At 42.2% G+C, this 20,454-nt stretch overlaps 1 protein-coding gene across 16 annotated transcripts in view; it reads left to right on the top strand.

Moving 5' to 3' along the window:
• The window catches only part of RIMKLB (ribosomal modification protein rimK like family member B), a 77,040-nt gene that overhangs the window by 45,450 nt on the left and 11,136 nt on the right, over nucleotides 1-20,454 (top strand). For all 16 annotated transcript variants that reach the window (XR_010120876.1, XR_010120875.1, XR_010120883.1 and 13 more), the window contains 3 exons: nucleotides 3,657-3,887; nucleotides 5,772-5,858; nucleotides 7,699-7,902. Coding sequence is in view for 1 of the 16 variants with exons in the window: in XM_055280750.2 (XP_055136725.1) it covers nucleotides 3,657-3,887; nucleotides 5,772-5,858; nucleotides 7,699-7,902 (522 nt within the window). In the remaining 15 variants the exon portion in view is untranslated. The remainder of the gene's footprint in view (nucleotides 1-3,656; nucleotides 3,888-5,771; nucleotides 5,859-7,698; nucleotides 7,903-20,454) is intronic.

Below are 20,454 nucleotides of genomic sequence, written 5' to 3'. Positions count from 1 at the left end.
AGTTCTGCAAACGTATGGCACTACCTCCTGTGAACACCCATGGTAGATTATGCCTGGTCTCTACTTCTGCAGAGATTCTGAAGAGATTGAAAAAGAAGAGCAGGCTGGGCACGGTGGCTCAGGCCTGGAATCCCAGTACTTTGGGAGGCCAAGGCGGCAGATCACCTGAAGTCAGGAGTTGGAGACCAGCCTGGCCAACATGGGGAAACCCTGTCTCTACTAAAAATACAAAAATTATCCAGGCGTGGTGATGCTCACCTGTAATCTCAGCTACTTGGGAGGCTGAGGCAAGAGAGTTGTTTGCACCTGGAAGGCAGAGGTTTTACAATGAGTAGTGGAATTGTGGGTAAAGTTCTTCGAACAATTATGTGCACTTGTTTACTAAATAACAGGGGTCTAAGGGAAGAAACCATTCCTTTTATATCCATTTATAAGCTCTACGTCAAAGGCATGAGTGATATTTGGTGAGTGCTCAAGAGATCAGTAGCTCATAAGGCAGAGTCCTAAGAGATGCCACTTTGCCTTTTTGGCTCACATTCATCTTTCCAGCCTTCGATCACTTCTGCTTTCCTAGAATAACATCAGGTATTTGTTACAGGTGGCATTGAATTTCTTTCCAACCTCACTAATACCCCCATAGTACACTGTACAGATCCAACTATACTTTGGGTAGAGCACTCCCATTTTCCGGTGGCAACAGATAGGCTGTTTATACTGGAGAGTGGAACAGTTTTTTGCTTTCTGTATCCCATTTTTAAAAAGGAACAAAAGCTATTTCCAGGTTAGCATAATGACAAGGTAATAATGGTTGAATTTTTTCTTGACAATTACATTGTCTTTCTTCCTGATGACTCAGGCTTTTCTCAAAACTTAATCTTCCTGTTTTCTTTCATTTAACGGTTTTGATTGTTCTCTCCTGATTTTCTTATTTCTTATAATACTATTTAATAATTGTAGATTTTGCAAGTTTTTTCAACTTTTTTATTTTTTTTTTTGAGACGGAGTCTCACTCTGTTGCTTAGGCTGGAGTGCAGTAGCCACAGTCTCTGCTCACTTCAACCTCCACCTCCTAGGTTCAAGTGTACCTCCTGCCTCAGCCTCCCAAGTAGCTAGGATTACAGGTGTGTGCCACCATGCCTAATTTTTGCATTTTTTAAGATAATTCTTTCTTTTTTTAATTATTGTACATGTGTACAACGTGCAGGTTTGTTACATAGGTATACGTGTACCATGTTGGTTTGCTGCACCCGTCAACTGGCCATTTACATTAGGTATTTCTCCTAATGCTATCCCTCCCCCAGCCCCTCACCCACCAACGGGCCCCGGTGTGTGATGTTCCCCACCCTGTGTCTGTGTGTTCTCATTGTTCAACTCCCACCTGTGAGAACATGCAGTGTTTGGTTTTCTGTCCTTGTGCCCACCTCAGCTTCCTAAAGTGCTGGGATTACAGGCGTGAGCCACTGTGGCTGGCGTTGCTGGGTTTTTTTTTCACTGATTCTTTTCCTTTAAGTTTTACTTTCTTCTCCTGGCTCTTATTGAGGTCCTAGGTGTCCCTTTTTTACTTTCATATTTTCAACTTACATATTCCTATTTCTTTAGCTGTTCTCAGGCTGATTCCCATAAATGAATTTTTTTTTTTTTTTTGAGATGGAGTCTCGCTCTGTCTCCCAGGCTGGAGTGCAGCGGCACAATCTCGGCTCACTGCAAGCTCCACCTCCCGGGTTCACGCCATTCTCCTGCCTCAGCCTCTCCGAGTAGCTGGGACTATAGGCGCCCGCCACCACGCCCGGCTAATTTTTTTGTATTTTTAGTAGAGACGGGGTTTCACCATGGTCTCGATCTTCTGACCTCATGATCCGCCTGCCTCGGCCTCCCAAAGTGCTGGGATTACAAGCGTGAGCCACTGCGCCCGGCCCCGTAAATGAATTTTTTTTTTTTGAGATGGTGTTTCACTCTTGTTGCCCAGGCTGGAATGCAATGGCAGGATCTTGGCTCACCGCAACTTCCGCCTCCCTGGTTCAAGCAGTTCTTCCACCTCAGCCTCCCAAGTAGCTGGGATTTTATGCATGAGCCACCACGCCCGGCTAATTTTGTATTTTTAGTAGAGATGGGGTTTCTCCATGTTGGTCAGGCTGGTCTTGAACTCCTGACTTCAGGTAATCCGCCCTCCTCAGCCTCCCAAAGTGCTGGGATTACAGGTGTGAGCCAGTGCGCCCAGCCCTTTTCTTTTTTTTTTTTTTTTTTTTTTAACACACAATTTCACTCTGTCGCCGAGGCTGAAGTGCAGTGGCTCGATCTCAGCTCACTGCAACCTCTGCCTCCTAGGTACAAGCGATTCTCCTGCCTCAGCCTCTCGAGTAGCTGGTATTACAGGCGCCTGCCACCATGCCTGGCTAATTGTTCTATTTTTAGTACAGACAGGGTTTCACCATGTTGGCCAGACTGGTTTCGAACTCCTGACCTCAGGTGATCCACCCACCTCGGCTTCCTAAAGTGCTGAGATTACAGGTGTGAGCCACTGAACCTGACCCTATAAATTAATATTTAAACATAAATACACAGTTTTCACTCCACCAATATGACTGTATACATATATGTATAGTTCCAGTCTACATTTTAAGTACAGTAATTCTACTTTAAAATCCTTATGTCATCACCAAAGTCTTTCCTATCTAGATCCAAATCCAACATCTTCTGCCCCAGACCAGCTTCCCTTCTTAACATTCCCATTCTCTATATCCTTATCTCAAAAAAAGAAGCAACTCATATAAATACCTTGTTTGTGTATTATTTGGGGTCTCCCTAAATAGAATGGTGTTGGATAAATGTTCTTTTTTCATTATAGAGGCATATGTTCTCACTTTTTAAAAAACATACAAAACATAATATAGATTGAGAATTGCATAGGGCACAATATTCAATTTTTCTCTTCAACCTTCTTCTTCCTGCCTTGCCACCCAGTCATATTCAGAGGAAGCCAGTTAAATCGTTAAACCACTTAGATTTTTTTTTTTTTTTTTTTTTTTGAGTCTCTCTGTGTCACCAGGCTGGAGTGCAGTGGCACTATCTCGGGTCACTGCAACCTCCACCTCCTGGGTTCAAGTGATTCTCCTGCCTCAGCCTCCCGAGTAGCTGGGATTAGAGGTGCCTGGCCACCACACCCAGTTAGTTTTTGTATTTTTAGTAGAGTTGGGGTTTCACCATGTTGGCCAGGATGGCCTCGATCTCTTGACCTCGTGATCCGCCCGCCTTGGCATCCTAAAGTGTTGGGATTACGGTGTGAGCCACTGCACCCGGCCCACTTAGATATTTTTTATGTGTATGCACAAATTAAACTTTTTCTCAGATTTGCCCTTTAAAATAAAAACTCAGCATTATGTATCTGGGCATTTGTTCATCTCTGAACATACATGTTTATGACATTCTTTTTAATGGCTATATGGTAATTCATTGTAGTGATGTGTACTATAATTTCTTTAACCAGAGATTTTTCTAATTAAATTTTCTTTTTTCTTACAGGGGGATATCTCTATCCCAATTTAATATTAACGAAATAGTACATTTCATTTTGTGATCCAAACTTGGTGTATTACTATTCCTCTATTTTGTTGTATATTTCCCTCTAATGGTTTTGGCCTTGTATTTATATATTTTAGGTCTGCGGATCAATGGAGAGCTAATCACTGCCTACCCACAAGTGGTGGTAGTCAGAGTACCAACCCCTTGGGTGCAAAGTGATAGTGACATCACTGTTTTGCGCCATCTAGAGAAGATGGGATGTCGGTTAATGAACCGACCTCAAGCCATCCTGAACTGCGTTAATAAGTTCTGGACATTCCAAGAGTTGGCTGGCCATGGTGTTCCTCTGCCAGATACCTTCTCTTATGGTGAGCCTACTAAAGAGCATACGTAGCCTCTTAAATATTAACCACTGATAGTTTAATAGGATAAATTTACAGACATGAAAGAACATCTTATAGAAGTGACTTTCAGTTTTAACACGCTGGACAGGATAATTACGAATTATAAAGATTTGTTTCATATTATGGGGGAAAATAGGGTTAAGAAACTTTTTCTGTAAAGGGCAAGATTATAAGTATTTTAGATTTTACAAGCCATAAGTTCTTTGGTAACCCTCCGTAATGCTGTTGTAGCATGAAAGCTGCTATAGACAATGCTTAAACAAATGAGTAGCTTTGTTCCGATGAAACTTTATTATAAAAACAGCCAATAGGTCAAATTTGACCTGCAAGCCTTAGTTTGCCAACCTCTGTGGTAAAAGATAATTCTAATTTTATGACATGAATTTTTCATTTTCTTCATTACCATTTTGATAACTCAAATATTTTAATGTTTTTAAAGAAAGTAACACTTCAGTAGGTGTGCTTTAAAGCAATGCTTTCAAACTTCTGGTAAAAGGGTTTTTTTTTTTTTTAAAAAGATCAATCTGTGGTAGATTAATACTCATGTAAAATATAATAAAATGATCACAGCAGTGCCAGATTGCTATAAAAAACTTCTGCTGCCTACCCTTTTTGTATTTATCTGACGACGTAACAATAGTGAACAAGTCCTATACAGGCACAGGTTACAGGACCACATTCTGAGTAGCACTGCTTTAAACAATATTTTGCTAATGTATTTCCTGCCTTTAATTCTCTTGTTTGGAAAAGATTAAACTTAAATCAGTCCAGAGTTTTCCATAAAGGTATTTCTCCAAATAAATATCTAGTAGAATGCTTGGAGATTTAATGAGGCTTTACAAAGGAACCCTTGTCCTCTCCTTATTGTTAATATTTTAAAAAAAGGAACTCTTCCCCCCCAAGCCCCACCAAGCCTGTATGGCATGTGTGGACGCAGTTTCTGTTTTTAGCAATTGCATAAGAAGAGACAGAATTAATGTAAGTTGAGAATTCTGTGTTTTTAGTGCTTTGGGGATATTAATAGTTTATAACATGATTGTACAATTTTGATTTTATGAGAATAGAAAGAAGGAAAAACAGGTTAACTAAATTAACAAGTATTACCTTTGTTCTGTTGATGAAGGATTAAAATTTGGTGACCAAGTCATAATTTTGCAACACTATAAATTTCTTGTATTTCACTTGTTTAATGGACTTTCTCCTGTCTCAGCTTTTCTCTCTCATCGTGCTGAATTTTGTAGCTACAATCTATTTTTGCTCTAATCTTGTTATTGTATCATTTGGTTTTGGGCAATAAAAAGAATAAGAAAGGAGACTTAACCCATGATGCTGAGTTACCCCAGTGTAGAAAGAACTCTGATTAATAATGGAGATAAGAAAAATTGGTGTGTGTGTTTGTTGATAATAAAAAGAGTGTGTCAGTGTGTGCAGCATCTCTTCAACCTTGGATAGATCTTAACCAACTCATTCTTCAGTTCCTTAATTCAAGCAGGGAATTGAATATATTAAAGTAAATCTTGGGGCTTCTGTTACTTGTGTGGGACAATAATAAGGATAAAAACATGAGAAATGGCATAGAATTAGGAAACTCTGCTTAGCTGAAAGATACTTAAGTTAGATATCAGAATATGTATAGATTAAGGGAGCTACTATTTGTTTTACAACGTATTGTTTTAAACTGATATTCAGTTATATTTTCAACTTACACATACTTTCTCCAAGAAAAAAAGATAGCCATCAGGCTCTTACCTTCAACTTCCTTGTGCTGTTGGTTGTCTTTAGTATTGATAAAATTGATCACAAAATACTGCTGCTGTTTGTCTTAAATTTTTTTATTGCTCAAACCAGGTGGCCATGAAAATTTTGCTAAAATGATTGATGAAGCTGAAGTACTGGAGTTCCCAATGGTAGTAAAGAATACGCGGGGTCATAGAGGTGTGTATGAGTTGTTGGTAAGGTATATAGTTTTGAAACTATTCTTGCTTATTAATATGAGCGATTTTGAAGAATAGAGAGAAATTGTTAGACGCATGATACCTCAGACTTACAGAAGGCTACTATGAGTTGTTCAGTTTGGCTAAAAGCTATTTGTTTAGTGGTTACCTAGAGATTTTAACATACATACTTAGACTGAGTCTCAAGTTAATGTCTGTATCTTCCTCAATAATATAAAGACCGCCCGTAATCCCAGCACTTTGGGAGGCTAAGGCAGGCAGATCGCCTGAGGTCAGTAGTTCAAGACCAGCTGGCCAATGTGGTGAAACTTCGCCTCTACTAAAAATACAAAAATTAGCCAGATGTGGTGGCATATGCCTGTAATCCCAGCTACTCAGGAGGCTGAGGGAGGAGAATTGCTTGAACCCGGGAGGCGGAGGTTGCAGTGAGCCGAGATCAGGCTACTGTACTCCAGCCTGGGCAATAGAGCCAGACTCTGTCTAAAAAAAGGCAAAGAAACAAGAAGACCTTAGATCACTAACTCCAGTCATCACCCTCTAAAGATATGTAGTTTGAAGACTTAAATGCATAAGGCAAAACTATAACACTTTATAAGATGGCATATGAAAATATCTTAATGACTTTGGATTAAAGTAGTTTGTTGTTGTTGTTGTTGTTGTTTTGAGATGGAGTTTTGCTATTGTTGCCCAGGCTGGAGTGTAGTGGCGTGATCTCAGCTCACTGCAGCCTCTGTCTCCCAGATTCAAGCGATTCTCCTGCCTCAGCCTCCCAAGTAGCTGGGATTACAGGCATCCACCACCACGCCCAGCTGCTTTGTTTTTTTGTATTTTTAGTAGAGATGGGGTTTCACCATGTTGGCCAGGCTGGTCTCGAACTCCTGACCTCTGGTGATCCACCTGTCTCAGCCTCCCCAAGTGTTGGTATTACAGGCGTGAGCCACTGCGCCCAGCCTAAGGTAGAATTTTAAGGCATAAAATGATACATCAATCTGAGTGCATTGACATATTTTGTGTTTTGGCAGGGATGGCTGGATCAGAGTTCAGCTGGAACTGTTGACTGCATTCTTTATATTTGGCTTCTCCAATAGAGCAGCCAAGAGTCTCAGGCCTCCTACAGTGAATGCTAAAGTGAAGAAAAAGTCTCTGACCTTTTATGGTCTACCCTCATAAGTCATAATAGAATTACTTCTGCTATATTCTCTTGTTCAGAGCAATCACAAGCCCTCCTAGGTTCAGCCAGAAGTGACATAGATTCAGTATCTCTCCTTTCCCCTCCCCACCATGGGAGGAATTTAGAACCATATATCAAAAACAGCCACTTTCATTGGCACAAAAATAGACAAATAGAGCAGTGGAACAGGCTAGAGAATTCAGAAAAAAATTGAGGTAACATACTGCTATATTACTATATCCTAATCTCATATATTAATATATTGTATAATAATATATCACTTTTAATATATAATAATATGTAATATATAACTTTTTAATTCAGAGATAAAAAGTTTTGCTAGTGAATAAGACTGACATTATTGGCTAACCTGGAGCAGTACAAATCTAGACCCCTGCCTCACAGCGTATATCAAAATAAATTTTAGTTTGTCATGAAAGAGTTTGGGGAGTGGTAAAAGGAGATTATTTACCTTGTCTTTATATATTTTTGTATTATTTCACTGTTAAAACAGTTCTAACAAGGAAAACTTAAATACAGTGTAATTGGCTCTGAAATAGCACATTGTGATACAAGAAGATTCAGATAATAGGTATTAGCTGCCCACAATTGATGACTTAACACGTATTTTTATTCTTTTCAATCATAGGTAAAGCTGTTTTCTTGGCTCGAGATAAGCACCATTTGGCTGATCTAAGCCATCTTATTCGCCATGAAGCGCCATACCTGTTCCAGAAGTATGTTAAAGAGTCTCATGGACGGGATGTACGTGTCATTGTCGTGGGAGGCCGTGTGGTTGGCACCATGTTACGTTGTTCAACAGATGGGAGAATGCAAAGCAACTGCTCATTAGGTAAAAATAATGCAATTATCTTTCTAGCATATAAAGTAACATTTATAACTTGCCCAGTGAGTATTCGTATGTGTAACTCTAGACCTTCTTAATAAGTTGAAAAACGTATTTTCTTTTACATGTAAATACGATCTTTACACATGCCATCAATGTAATTAAACTCTTGTTATTTTTCTAGTAATATAATTCTGTTTCACTGAATCATATTAAATCTGCCTTCACCCATTCTCAATTTGTAACCTAATTTATATATGTATTGGTTATCTGACAAAAGTTAGAGATTCCCTCTTTGGTTATATACTTATTTTGTATATAATTGGAGTTCCTATAAGATGTCATAACCCATTTTACCCATTGGTCCAAACAAGATTGCTGATTTTGATTTTCTTAAATATGTATTTTCTCAGATCTCTTTATTGTTCAGGTACATCAGAGCTTAGGCTTATCTCCTTATCATTTTATTCTTATGTATGTGTATATGTATGTATGTATGAGTGAGTGAATGATGGGGTCTTGCCTGTCTCCCAAGCTGGAGTGCAGTGGCAGGATCACAGCTCACTGCAGCCTCAACCTCCCAGGCTCAAGCGATCCTCCTGCCTCAGCCTCCTAAGTAGCCGAGACCACAGGCACATGCCACCATGCCCGTCTAATTATTTTATTTTTTGAAACGAGCCTCACTCTGTCACCCAGGCTGGAGTGCAGTGGTGCAATCTCAGCTCACTGCAACCTCCACCTCATGAGTTCAAGTGATTCTCCTGCCTCAGCCTCCTGAATAGCTGGGACTACAGGCACCTGCCACCATGCCCAGCTAATTTTTTTATTTTTAGTAGAGACAGGGTTTCACCATGTTGGCCAGGCTGGTCTCAAACCTCTGACCTAGGTGATACACCTGCCTCAGCCTCCCAGAATGCTGGGATTACAGGCATGAGCTACCACACCCAGTGCTGGCCTAATTTTTTACATTTTTTTTTGTAGAGATAGGGTCTCCCTATGTTGCTCAGGCTGGTTTCAAACTCCTGGGCTCAAGCAATCCTCCTGCATTGGCCTTCTAAACTTGTGGGATTATAGATGAGAGCCACCACATCCAGCCTCTCTCTTTTGCTTAATGACAGCTCTGTTTTTCTGATTTAGATCCAAATCCTTAAAGGCGTCCTGGTCCCTCTCTATTCTTATACCTCATATTCAAATTGTCAGGAACCCCTTGAAATCTCTACTCAGAATGTTTCCAAATCTGACCATTTTTTACCATCTCCACTCCTAATACCATCTTCTCTTATTTGGATTACCTATAGTAGCCCCTTAAGGGGTCTTCTTGCTTCTACCCTTCCCTCCTAATCTCTTCCTAACACTGCAGTGGTATGATGGATGCTTTTACATTGCAAGTCAAATCAGCCTTTGCTCAAAATCCTCCAATAGGGCCGGGCACAATGGCTCACACTGGTAATCCCCAACACTTTGGGAGGCTGAGGCAGGAAGATCATCCTGAGCTCAAGGTTCAAAACCAGCCTGGGCAATCGAGGGGGAGACTCTATCTCTAGAAAATATAAAAATAAATTAGGCCGGGCGCGGTGGCTCAAGCCTGTAATCCCAGCACTTTGGGAGGCCGAGGCGGGTGGATCACGAGGTCAGGAGATCGAGACCATCCTGGCTAACACGGTGAAACCCCGTCTCTACTAAAAAATACAAAAAAATTAGCCGGGCGTGTTGGCGGGCGCCTGTGGTCCCAGCTACTCGGGAGGCTGAGGCAGGAGAATGGCGTGAACCCAGGAGGTGGAGGTTGCGGTAAGCTGAGATCGCACCACCGCACTCCAGCCTGGGGGACAGAGAAAGACTCCGTCTCAAAAAAATAAAAATAAAATAAAAAATAAATAAATAAATTAGCTGGGGCCAAGCTTGGTGGCCCAAACCTGTAATTCCAGCACTTTCTTAGGCCAAGGTGGATGGAACACTTGAGGCCAGGAGTTCAAGACTAGCCTGGCTAACATGGTGAAACCCCATCTCTACTAAAAATATAAAGTTGGCCAGGTGCAGTGGCACATGCCTGTTTAGTCCTAGCTCCTTAGGAGGCCAAGGCATGAGAATCTCTTGAACCAGGAGGCAGAGGTTGCAGTGAGTCAAGATTGCACCACTGCACTCCAGCCTGGGCAACAGAGTGAGACTGTCTCAAAAAAAAAAAAAAAAAAAAAATTAGCTGGGCATGGTGGCATGCACCTGGGGTCCCAGCTGCTCAGGAAGCTAAGGCAGAAAGATTGCTTGAGCCTGGGTGGTCGAGGCTGCAGTGAACCATGATCATACCACTGCACTCCAGCCTGTCTCAAAAACAAAAACAAAAAAAATTCCTCCAATAGCTCCCCAGTTTCATTCCCAGAAAAATCTTAAGTTCTTGCCCTGGCTACCAGGCCGCAGGTGATGTCATTCCTACTTACCTCTCTGAGATCTATAATCACATGGATGAATCTCAAAAACATAATGTTCATTTAAAAAGGCAAGTCAAAGAAGAGAATACATGTATTGCATTTATATAAAATTTAAATATATGCAAAACCAAACAATGCAGTGTTGGGAATACAAACATTTAGTAAAACTAAACAAAAGGCAATATATTGCCAGGCGTGGTGGCTCACGCCTGTAATCCCAGTATTTTGGGAGGCTGAGGCGGGCGGATCATGAGGTCAGGAGATTGAGACCATCCTGGCTAACATGGTGAAACCCCATCTCTACTAAAAATACAAAAAATTAGCCGGGCGAGGTGGCGGGCGCCTGTAGTCCCAGCTACTGGGGAGGCTGAGGCAGGCCCCGGGGGGGCGGAGCCTGCAGTGAGCCAAGATCACGCCACTGCGCTCCAGCCTGGGCGACAGCAACACTCCGTCTCAAAAAAAAAAAAAAAAAAAAAGGGCCATATATTGATGATCATGAAATTCAATATGATGGCTTATTCAGAATACATGATAGAGTAAGAACACAGTGAAGATTTGAAAGATATTGGTTATATTAATTTTACTTTCTACTTTTTTTTTTTTTTCCTCTGATGGAGTCTTGCTCTGCCACCCAGGCTAGAGTACAGTGGTATGATCTCAGCTCACTGCAACCTCTGCCTCCCAGGTTCAAGCAATTCTCGTGCCTCAGCCTCCTGAGTAGCTGGGACTACAGGTGTGCACCCCAATGCTAGGCTAGTTTTTAATAGAGATGGGGTTTCACTGTGTTGGCCAGGCTGGTCTTGAACTCCTGGCTCAAGTGATCAGCCTCCCAAATTGCTGGGAGCCACCAAGTGTGAGCCACCGTGCCCAGCCTACTTTCTATTCTTGAAAAATGACTTCTGCCTCCTTGAGTTAGCTCTTCATGTCTCATTTTAATTTTTTCACTATAACACGTCCTGCTGACTAGCTAGAAGAGTGCTAAATGGCATCTTTTATGGGTCACTTTTACTTTACTACGTTGAGATTTAATTAATAGTTACTCTTCTTACTTCAGGCAAAACGAAGTTTAGAAAGTAACTTAGTTTTATATTAAGAAGTAATACTTTTTTTTTTTTTTTTTTTTTTTGAGACAGAGTCTCGCTCTGTCGCCCGGGCTGGAGTGCAGTGGCGCAACCTCGGCTCACTGCAAGCTCCGCCTCCCAGGTTCACGCCATTCTCCTGCCTCAGCCTCCGAGTAGCTGGGACTACAGGCGCCCGCCACCGCGCCCGGCTAATTTTTTGTATTTTTTAGTAGAGACAGGGTTTCACCGTGGTCTCGATCTCCTGACCTCGTGATCCGCCCGCCTCGGCCTCCCAAAGTGCTGGGATTACAAGCGTGAGCCACCGCGCCCGGCCTGAAGTAATACTTTTTTCATTAAGTTTGTTTTGAGGTCGGGTGCTGTGGCTCAGTCCTGTAATCCCCCACCCAATACTTTGGGATGCCAAGGCAAGAGAATGGCTTGAGTCCTGAGGTTTGAGACCAGCCTGAACAATGTAGAGAGACCCCATCTCTACAAAAAATAAATTAATTAAATAAGCCAGACGTGGTGATTCACACCTCTGGTCCCAGCTACTTGGGAGGCTGCATTCTGGCCTGGGCGACACAGCAAGACCCTGTCTCAAAAAGAAAAAAAAAGGTTGTTTCGAGATCAGTGAGGCTTACAAAAAGGTATAAAGGATTCCTTTGCACCCATTAACCAGCTTTAGAAATAAGTTGTCAATATAGTTACCTGTTTACTCTCTCTGATCATTTTCTTCTCTCTTCCCCACATCCTGAACTTGGTATTTATCTTTCCTATATGTACTTTTAGTTCTTCTGTCTATATTCCTAAACTAGTTATTATTTTGTGTTATAAAACTTCATCCTTAGATACATCGTCAAGAGTGTTTCTGGGTTAACCCATTCACCCAGAAGTGGGATTTCTGTGTTGTAGTGTATTACAATAACTTCAGCTCTACTAGATATTGCCAAATGATTCTCCAAAGTGAGTATACTACCTTAGAATTTCTCCTCGTTGAACACTATTTCTTACAATGCCACCTTCTTGCCAACCTGTAAGATTGGTAGACATTAAACCTTCTGCCAAAATAATGTGAACTTATGTCATGTCATTATTTTATCTCTCACTGAGGTTATGCATCTGTTCACTTTTTTTAGTGCATATTCTGGTATCTCATCTATGAATTGCCTGTTCAGGTCCTTTGTGTCCTTTTTTAATCGAGATTTTTTTTTTTTTTCCTTTTTTGTATTGATCTGCGGGCTCTTTTTCTTTTTTTCCTTTATAAAAATATTTTTTATCAAGATGAGGTCTTGCCATGTTGCCCAGGCTAGTCTTGAACTCTTGGCCTCAAGTGATCCTCCCATCTCATCCTCCCAGCGTCCAGTGATTATAGGTGTGAGCCACTGTACCTGGCCAGATTTATCTAATCTGACTTCAAATTCTTTTGTCAGTTATATGAATTGTAAGTACAGTATTTTCATCCCAGTCTGTGGTATTTCTTCTTTTTTTTGATTATAGATTTTGATGGGCAAAAATTGTCACTTTTAATGTCAAGCATATTCATTATTTCTTTACATTCTCTACTATTTTTAAATTGAAGAAATTCTTCTCCACCCTTTGGTCATGTTCAGTTCTTGAATGTCTTCTAAAAGCTTTTCCATGTTTAGGACTTTAATCTACCTGAAATCGATTTTGCTGTTCAGCATGATGAAAGAGATCCTGTTTTCTTTTTTCAAAATGAGTAACTGGTTGTCTGAACACTACTTATTGAATAGTATGTTTATTACTACTTTGTAATGTGTTTAATTTCCATATGTGCATTGGTCTATTGCAAGGTCCCTTAGTCTATTGTATCGTGCTTTTTATGTATGATACCAGTCTTTATTCTTTTGGTACTATGGGTAGATATCTGATAGAGCAAGAGCCTCTCTACCTTGTTTGCCAGAATTGAATTGCAATTTGTGTTCAGTGTTTTACTATTGTGAGCAATAATACTATAAACATCCTTGTGAATATGTTTTGTTTTATATACTGGTGGCTTTTATCTTGATAAGTCTCATCAAGGTTGGAATTGATGGAACAAAATACATATTTAAAAAAATGTATAGTGGCTCACGCCGTAATCTCAGCACTTTGGGAGGCTGAGGTGGGAGGATCACTTGAGGTCAGGAGTTTGAGACCAAAGGGCATAATGGCGAAACTTCATCTCTACTAAAAATACAAAAATTAGCTGGGCATGGTGGCAGGCACCTGTAGTCCCAGCTACTTGGGAGGCTGAGACAGGAGAATCACTTGAACCTGGGAGGTGGAGGTTGCAGTGAGCCAAGGTCCTGCCACTGCACTTCAGCCTGGGCAAAAGAGCAAGACTCCGTCTCTAAATAATCAGATTACTTTTTAAAAAGCCCATAACTTTTTGCATTTCAACTTGCAATTTTTTTTTCCAATCAGATGAGAATTAATTGCTATCTTATGGCTATTTTAATTTGTATTTTTCTTTTTTTTTTTTTTTTTTTTGAGACAGAGTCTTGCTCTATCAGCCAGGCTGGAGTGCAGTGGTGCGATCTCGGTTCACTGCAAGCTCCGCCTCCCAGGTTCATGCCATTCTCCTGCCTCAGCCTCTCTGAGTAGCTGGGACTACAGGCGCCCGCCACCATGCCCGGCTAATTTTTTTGTATTTTTAGTAGAGACGGGGTTTCACCGTGGCCTCGATCTCCTGACCTCGTGATCCGCCCGCCTCGGCCTCCCAAAGTGCTGGGATTACAAGCGTGAGCCACCGCGCCAGGCTAATTTGTATTTTTCTCACCATGAACGATGAGAGAATCTTTTCATAGTTTATTTGGTCATTTGTATTTACTTGTGTATGTATTGCTCTTCATTATATTCGCTTACTTTTAAATTGGGCAGTTTTGTCTTTTGCATAGCATTTCTGACCAATGACTACTAAATGCCAATATGTCCGCCCCAGATCTCAAGCAAGCAGAAATGCTACCATACGATTTCCAGATTCTCCCCAGTTGAGAACCACTGCTTTAGAACCTCCAGTATAGTGTTAAGCAATAAGGATTGCAGTGATTTCTGTCTAGTTTCCGATTTCCACTGAAATAGGTTTAGTGTTTTGCTATTTAGGATATTATATTTAAGGAGATTAATTCTATTAGAGATTCTATTAGAGTTTTTAGGAGGGATGATTGTCAGATTTTATCCTGTGCCATCTTGGCATCTTTATTTTTTATTTATTTATTTTTATTATACTGTACGTTCTAGGGTACATGTGCACAATGTGCAGGTTTTGTTACATATGTATACATGTGCCATGTTGGTGTGCTGCACCCATTAACTCGTCATTTACATTAGGTATATCTCCTAATGCTATCCCTCCCCCCTCCCCCCACCCCACGACAGGCCCCGGTGTGTGATGATCCCCTTCCTGTGTCCAAGTGTTCTCATTGTTCAGTTCCCACCTGTGAGTAAGAATATGCGGTGTTTGGTTTTTGTCCTTATGATAGTTTGCTCAGAATGATGGTTTCCAGCTTCATCCATGTCCCTACAAAGGACATGAACTCATCCTTTTTTATGGCTGCATAGTATTCCATGGTGTATATGTGCCACATTTTCTTAATCCAGTCTATCATTGATGGACATTTGGGTTGGTTCCAAGTCTTTGCTATTGTGAATAGTGCCGCAATAAACATATGTGTGCATGTGTCTTTATAGCAGCATTATTTATAATCCTTTGGGTACATACCTAGTAATGGGATGGCTGGGTCAAATGGTATTTGTAGTTCTAGATCTTGAGGAATCGCCACACTGTCTTCCACAATGGTTGAACTAGTTTACAGTCTCACCAACAGTGTAAAAGTGTTCCTATTTCTCCACATCCTCTCCAGCACCTGTTGTTTCCTGACTTTTTAATGATTGCCATTCTAACTGGTGTGAGATGGTATCTCATTGTGGTTTTGATTTGCATTTCTCTGATGGCCAGTGATGATGAGCATTTTTTCATGTGTCTGTTGGTTGAATAAATGACTTCTTTGAGAAGTGTCTGTTCATATCCTTCACCCACTTTTTGATGGGGTTGTTTTTCTCTTGTAAATTTGAGTTCTTTGTAGATTCTGGATGTTAGCCCTTTGTGAAATGGGTTGATTGCAAAAATTTTTCCCATTCTGTAGGTTGCCTGTTCACTCTGATGGTGGTTTCTTTTGCCGTGCCATCTCGGCATCTTTAATTTAGGACCAGAAAGGTTCACAGCTCAATTTTATTTAGCTATCCTAATAAGGATCCTTAAGACCTTTAATTTCTTGGTGTGGTGGATTATGTTGATACATTTTAGATTAAAAATAATTTTTCTGGCCGGGTGCAGTGGCTCATGCCTGTAATCCCAGCACTTTGGGAGGCCAAGGTGGGCCTTGAGCTCGGGAGTTCTAGAGCAGCCTGGGCAACATGGCTAAACTCTATCTCTACAAAAAATACAAAAATTAGCTTGGCATTCTGGCACATGCCTGTAAATCCAGTTAACTCAGGTGGTTGAGACGAGAGGGTGAGGGGGAGGTCTCAAAAAAAAAAATTTTTTTTCTTAATTGCCCTTTGCATTTTAAAAATAAACCTTCTTTGGATAGCTTACTGTTCTTTCAAAAATTACCAAGTTTGTTTTTGTCATATTTTATTTAGATTTTTTTTTTTGTTTCAGTTGCAAGGTTTAATAAAGCAAAAACAGAGCTCCCATAAAATGGGAGGGGACCCAAAGGGGGTTGTCGCTCCCTGCTCAAATGCGTGGGGTTTATATACTGATCATTGCCCCTCCCCCTGTGCTCTTAGGCGATATATGATTTGACTGTTTCTTTACCTCCTGCTTTAGCCTAATTTGTATTTTAGTGAGCCCTCTTTACCACCTGATTGGTCGGGTGTGAGCTGAGTTACAAGCCCCATGTTTAAAGGTGAGTGCAGTCACCTTTCCCAGCTAGGCTTAGGAATTCTTAGTCGGCCTAGGAAATCCAGCTAGTCCTGTCTCTCAGTCCCCGCTCTCAGTAGGAAAACCCAAGTGCTGTTGGGGAGGTTGGCTGACGACCACTTTTAACTGCTTCCTGCTGAATTGGGGTATAGTAGGGGTCATGCAGTCTAGATTTCCTTGGGAGGGCTGCCTTCGATGTCATTAACATTGGTGCATGGGCTAGCAGGCCTGTCCAGGGGTCTGCGATAGATCTTAGTCATGGACTGCATCTGGGGCCACATTTGAGGAACCATTTGTAGTTTTACAGCTTTGATTCTAGAACAGACAAACTTAACAAGGAGGTTAAAGATACAGGAATTGAAATGTATGACCTGAAGTGCAGCGGCAAATGGGTGTGGGCGGTGAAAGTGGGGTTTCCTTTACAAAAACTACGATGGGGCGTCAGTGTTTCCGGGAAGCCGCATTCTCCATAGAAGCTCTTGGTAAGGGGAGCTACTGGTAGTACAGCGGCAAGGAGGAGATGCAGTGAGAGTGAAAGGTTTGGTGAAGGGTTTTAAGTAATTTCCATTGGTTAGCTGCAGGCAAAAGTATTTTTCCTTCTTTGGTGGCTAGCCATCCTGAGGGGAGGAAACTACGTCCTCATGAGGTTCCCCATTCTGTTTCTTCTTCTGAGTACTGGGGCTTGGTTTCCCGGAGGGGATTACCCCATGCTAGGGTCCTTCTATAAGTATTTCTAATGGAGGGTCCTGCCTTGCGGCTCTTTTGGCTTCAATATCCGCTTGGTGGTTCCCTTCTATTTCTCTTTCCTTTTCCTTCTGATGACCCTGGCAGTGTAAGACTGCCATCTCTTTAGGTTTCTGTACAGCCAAGAATAATCTCCTAATGGCTTCCTGATGTTTGATAGGTGTTCCTTGGAAGTTAGGAATTCCCTTTCTCTCCATATTGCTGCGTGGGCATGGAGGACTAGGTAAGCATATTAGAGTCTGTATATATATTTACCTTTTTTCCTTCTAATTCTAGTGCCCAAGTGAGATCTGTTAGTTCTGCCAGCTGAGCACTAGTTCCTGGAGTGAGGGAGTTACTTTCTTTTTTTTTTTTTGAGACGGAGTCTCACTCTGTCACCCAGGCTGGAGTGCCGTGGTGCGATCTCTGCTCACTGCAAGCTCTGCCTCCCGGGTTCACGCCATTCTCCTGCCTCAGCCTCCCGAGTAGCTAGGACTACAGGCGCCCGCCACCACGCCCGGCTAATTTTTTGTATTTTTAGTAGAGACGAGGTTTCACCGCATTAGCCAGGATGGTCTTGATCTCCTGACCTTGTGATCCGCCCACCTCGGCCTCCCAAAGTGCTGGGATTACAGGCGTGAGCCAGCGTGCCCGGCCAAGGGGGTTACTTTCAAGTATTCCATTATCACTGAGCACTGCATACCCTGCTTTTCGAAGTCCTTTTTCTACAAAGGAACTTCCATCAGTATACAAGTTGAGGTCGGGATCAGTCAAGGGAACCTCTAGAAGGTCCCCTTAAGCAGCGTAGGTGTGAGCAATCACCTGTTGACAGTTATGGTCTATCTTTTTTTTATTGTCTGGAAGAAATGTGGCTGGGTTAAGAGTTGCACAAGTGCACAGTTGCAGTACTGGCTCTTTAATAGAGCCTGATATTTAAGCAAACGGTTGTCTGACAGCCACAAGTCTCTTTTAACAGTGAGTATGCTGTTTACATTATGAGATGTCCACACAGTAAGATCTCTTCCCTGTATTAACTGCTTCACATCCTAAGACTGCTACTGCTGCCACTACCCATAAACAATGAGGCCAACCCTTTGCCACTACATCAATTTCCTTACCCAGGTATGCCACAGGTTGCAAGCTGGTCCCTCGGACCTGTGTAAGGACTCCTAGAGCTATTCCTGTTTTTTTCTGTAACATATAAAGAAAAGTCTTGGCCTGTTGGCAAGCTTAACACTGGGGCTTGGGTTAGGGCCTTCTTTAGGGCCTGGAAAGCAGCTTTTGCTTTAGGCATACATCTGACTAAATGGGTATTGGCTTTCTGAGTTTCCTTAATTAGTGTATATAATGGCCTGGCTATTTCACCATACCTGGGAATCCATAATCAGCAGAAGCCTGTTATGCCAAGGAACCCTCTTAGTTGCTTTAGGGTTTTGGGATGAGGATAAGGCAGTATAGGCTGGATACGTTCCTCGCTGGGGGCCCTGGTGCTTTTGGATAATTTTAGCCCTAGTATTTAAGCTGCTGTGAGCAGAGCTGAGCCTTTGGTTTGGAAACCTTGTAGCCACAGGTGGCGAGGAAGTTTAAAAGCGCTTGGGTGGCTTGATGACACAAGGTTTCTGAACAGGCGACTAAAAGTAAATTATCCACGTACCAAAGGACAAGAGTGTCCAGGTATGAGAACTGGCTCAAGTCTTGGGCTAATGCCTGGCCAAATAGATGGGGGCTATGCCTGAACCCTTGAGGTAAAACAGTCCAGGTGAGTTGAGATGTTGGGTTCAAGGATCTTCAAAGGCAAACAAGAATTGACAGGATGTACAGGGATACAGAAAAAGGCATCCTTAAGGTCCAGACTGTAAACCACTCTGCTTCCTCTGGCATTTAGGGAAGCAGAGTATAAGGATTAGGTATAGCTGAGTATAGAGGGACAACAGCCTCATTAATAATCCTGAGATCTTGCACTAACCTCCACTGTCCGTTGGGTTTCTGTACTCCTAAAATTGGAGTATTGTAGGGGCTACTGCATGATTTTACTAGGCCTTGGGCTTTAGGTCCTTAACAGTCTTTTGGAGTCCTTGTTGGGCCTCGGGTCTAAGGGGGGTACTGCCTTTGGCAGGGAAAGGAAGCAGAATCCTTTAACTTGAACGGGACAGGCATTCTTCGCTTGTCCATACTGTCCTTCTGTTGCCCAGACTTCAGGATTAATTCCTTCCTCAAGTAGGGGACAATAAATGGGTGTTCCTTTTCGTATATTCAGGTGTATAATGACCCCTGCTTTTGCTAGAATGTCTCTCCCTAACAAGGGAGTGGGGCTTTCAGTGATAATTAGAAAAGCATATGAAAAGAGTAAAGTTCCCCAGTCACAGCTTAGTGGCTGGGAGAAGTATCTAGTGACTGGCTGTCCTAGGACCTCTCGGATAGTGACAGATCTGGAGGACAGTTGTCCGGGACAGGAGAGTAAGACTGAGAAGGCTGTGCCAGTGTCCAGGAGACAGTTAACCTCCTGGCCCTCAGTGGTCAAGCATACCCGGGGCTCTGTGAGGGTGATGGCATGCATGGGCTGGCAGTTGCCCCGGGCACCCTCAGTCCTGCTGCTGGATCATCTGATAGTGGCTTCTGACTCAGAGGACCTTCGTCCCCTGGGGCAGTGGGCCTTCCAGTGATTCCCTTGACGTAAAGGGCATGGATGAGGGGGCGGCTTATTTCTATTTGAACAATCTTTTTTAAAGTGTCCTTGTAGACCACACTGGAAGCAAGCCCTGTTAGGCATTGGATTTGCCCAGCCTTCTGTTCCAGAGCCTCCAAAGTCCACTTGCCTGAGCGCCATGACTAAAGCAGTGGCCTTTTTCTTATCTTGTTTGTCCCATTCCGCCTGCTCCTCTTGATTTCTATTATAAAAAACCGAGGTTGCCAAGTTCAATAGGGTTTCTAAGTTTTGCTCAGGGCCTAAGGCGGACTTTTAAAGTTTTTTCTAATGTCTGCAGCTGACTGAGTGATAAAACTTATCATTTAAGATTAGTTGGCCTTTAATAGCCAAGTGACAGGGAGGTATGCTTCCTCAATGCCTCCCTTAGTCTCTCCAGAAAGGCAGTAGGATTTTCTTCCTTTCCCTGTGTTATAGCGGACATCATTGAATAATTTATAGGCTTTTTCCTAGTTTTCCTTAGTCCTTCTAGCATGCAAGTTAGCAAATGTCTGCAGCACCAATCTCCATGTTCTGATTCTGCGTCCCAGTGAGGGTCTACACTGGGAACTGCCTGCTGGCCTTGGGGAATTGTTCTTTCCTCTGTTGTCATCCTATCATTGACCTGACTGAGATACCAGAGATCGCCAAACTCTCGGGCTACGGTTATGGCGGCACTTCTCTCATTTGGTGTTAGTGTCTGATTTAGCGGTAACATTATATCTCTCCATGTCATATCAA

This window comes from Symphalangus syndactylus, chromosome 5 (assembly GCF_028878055.3).
Source record: "Symphalangus syndactylus isolate Jambi chromosome 5, NHGRI_mSymSyn1-v2.1_pri, whole genome shotgun sequence".
Taxonomy (NCBI): domain Eukaryota; kingdom Metazoa; phylum Chordata; class Mammalia; order Primates; family Hylobatidae; genus Symphalangus; species Symphalangus syndactylus.
Note: the sequence above shows the minus strand (reverse complement) of the source record. Positions and strands in the feature narration are given on the sequence as shown.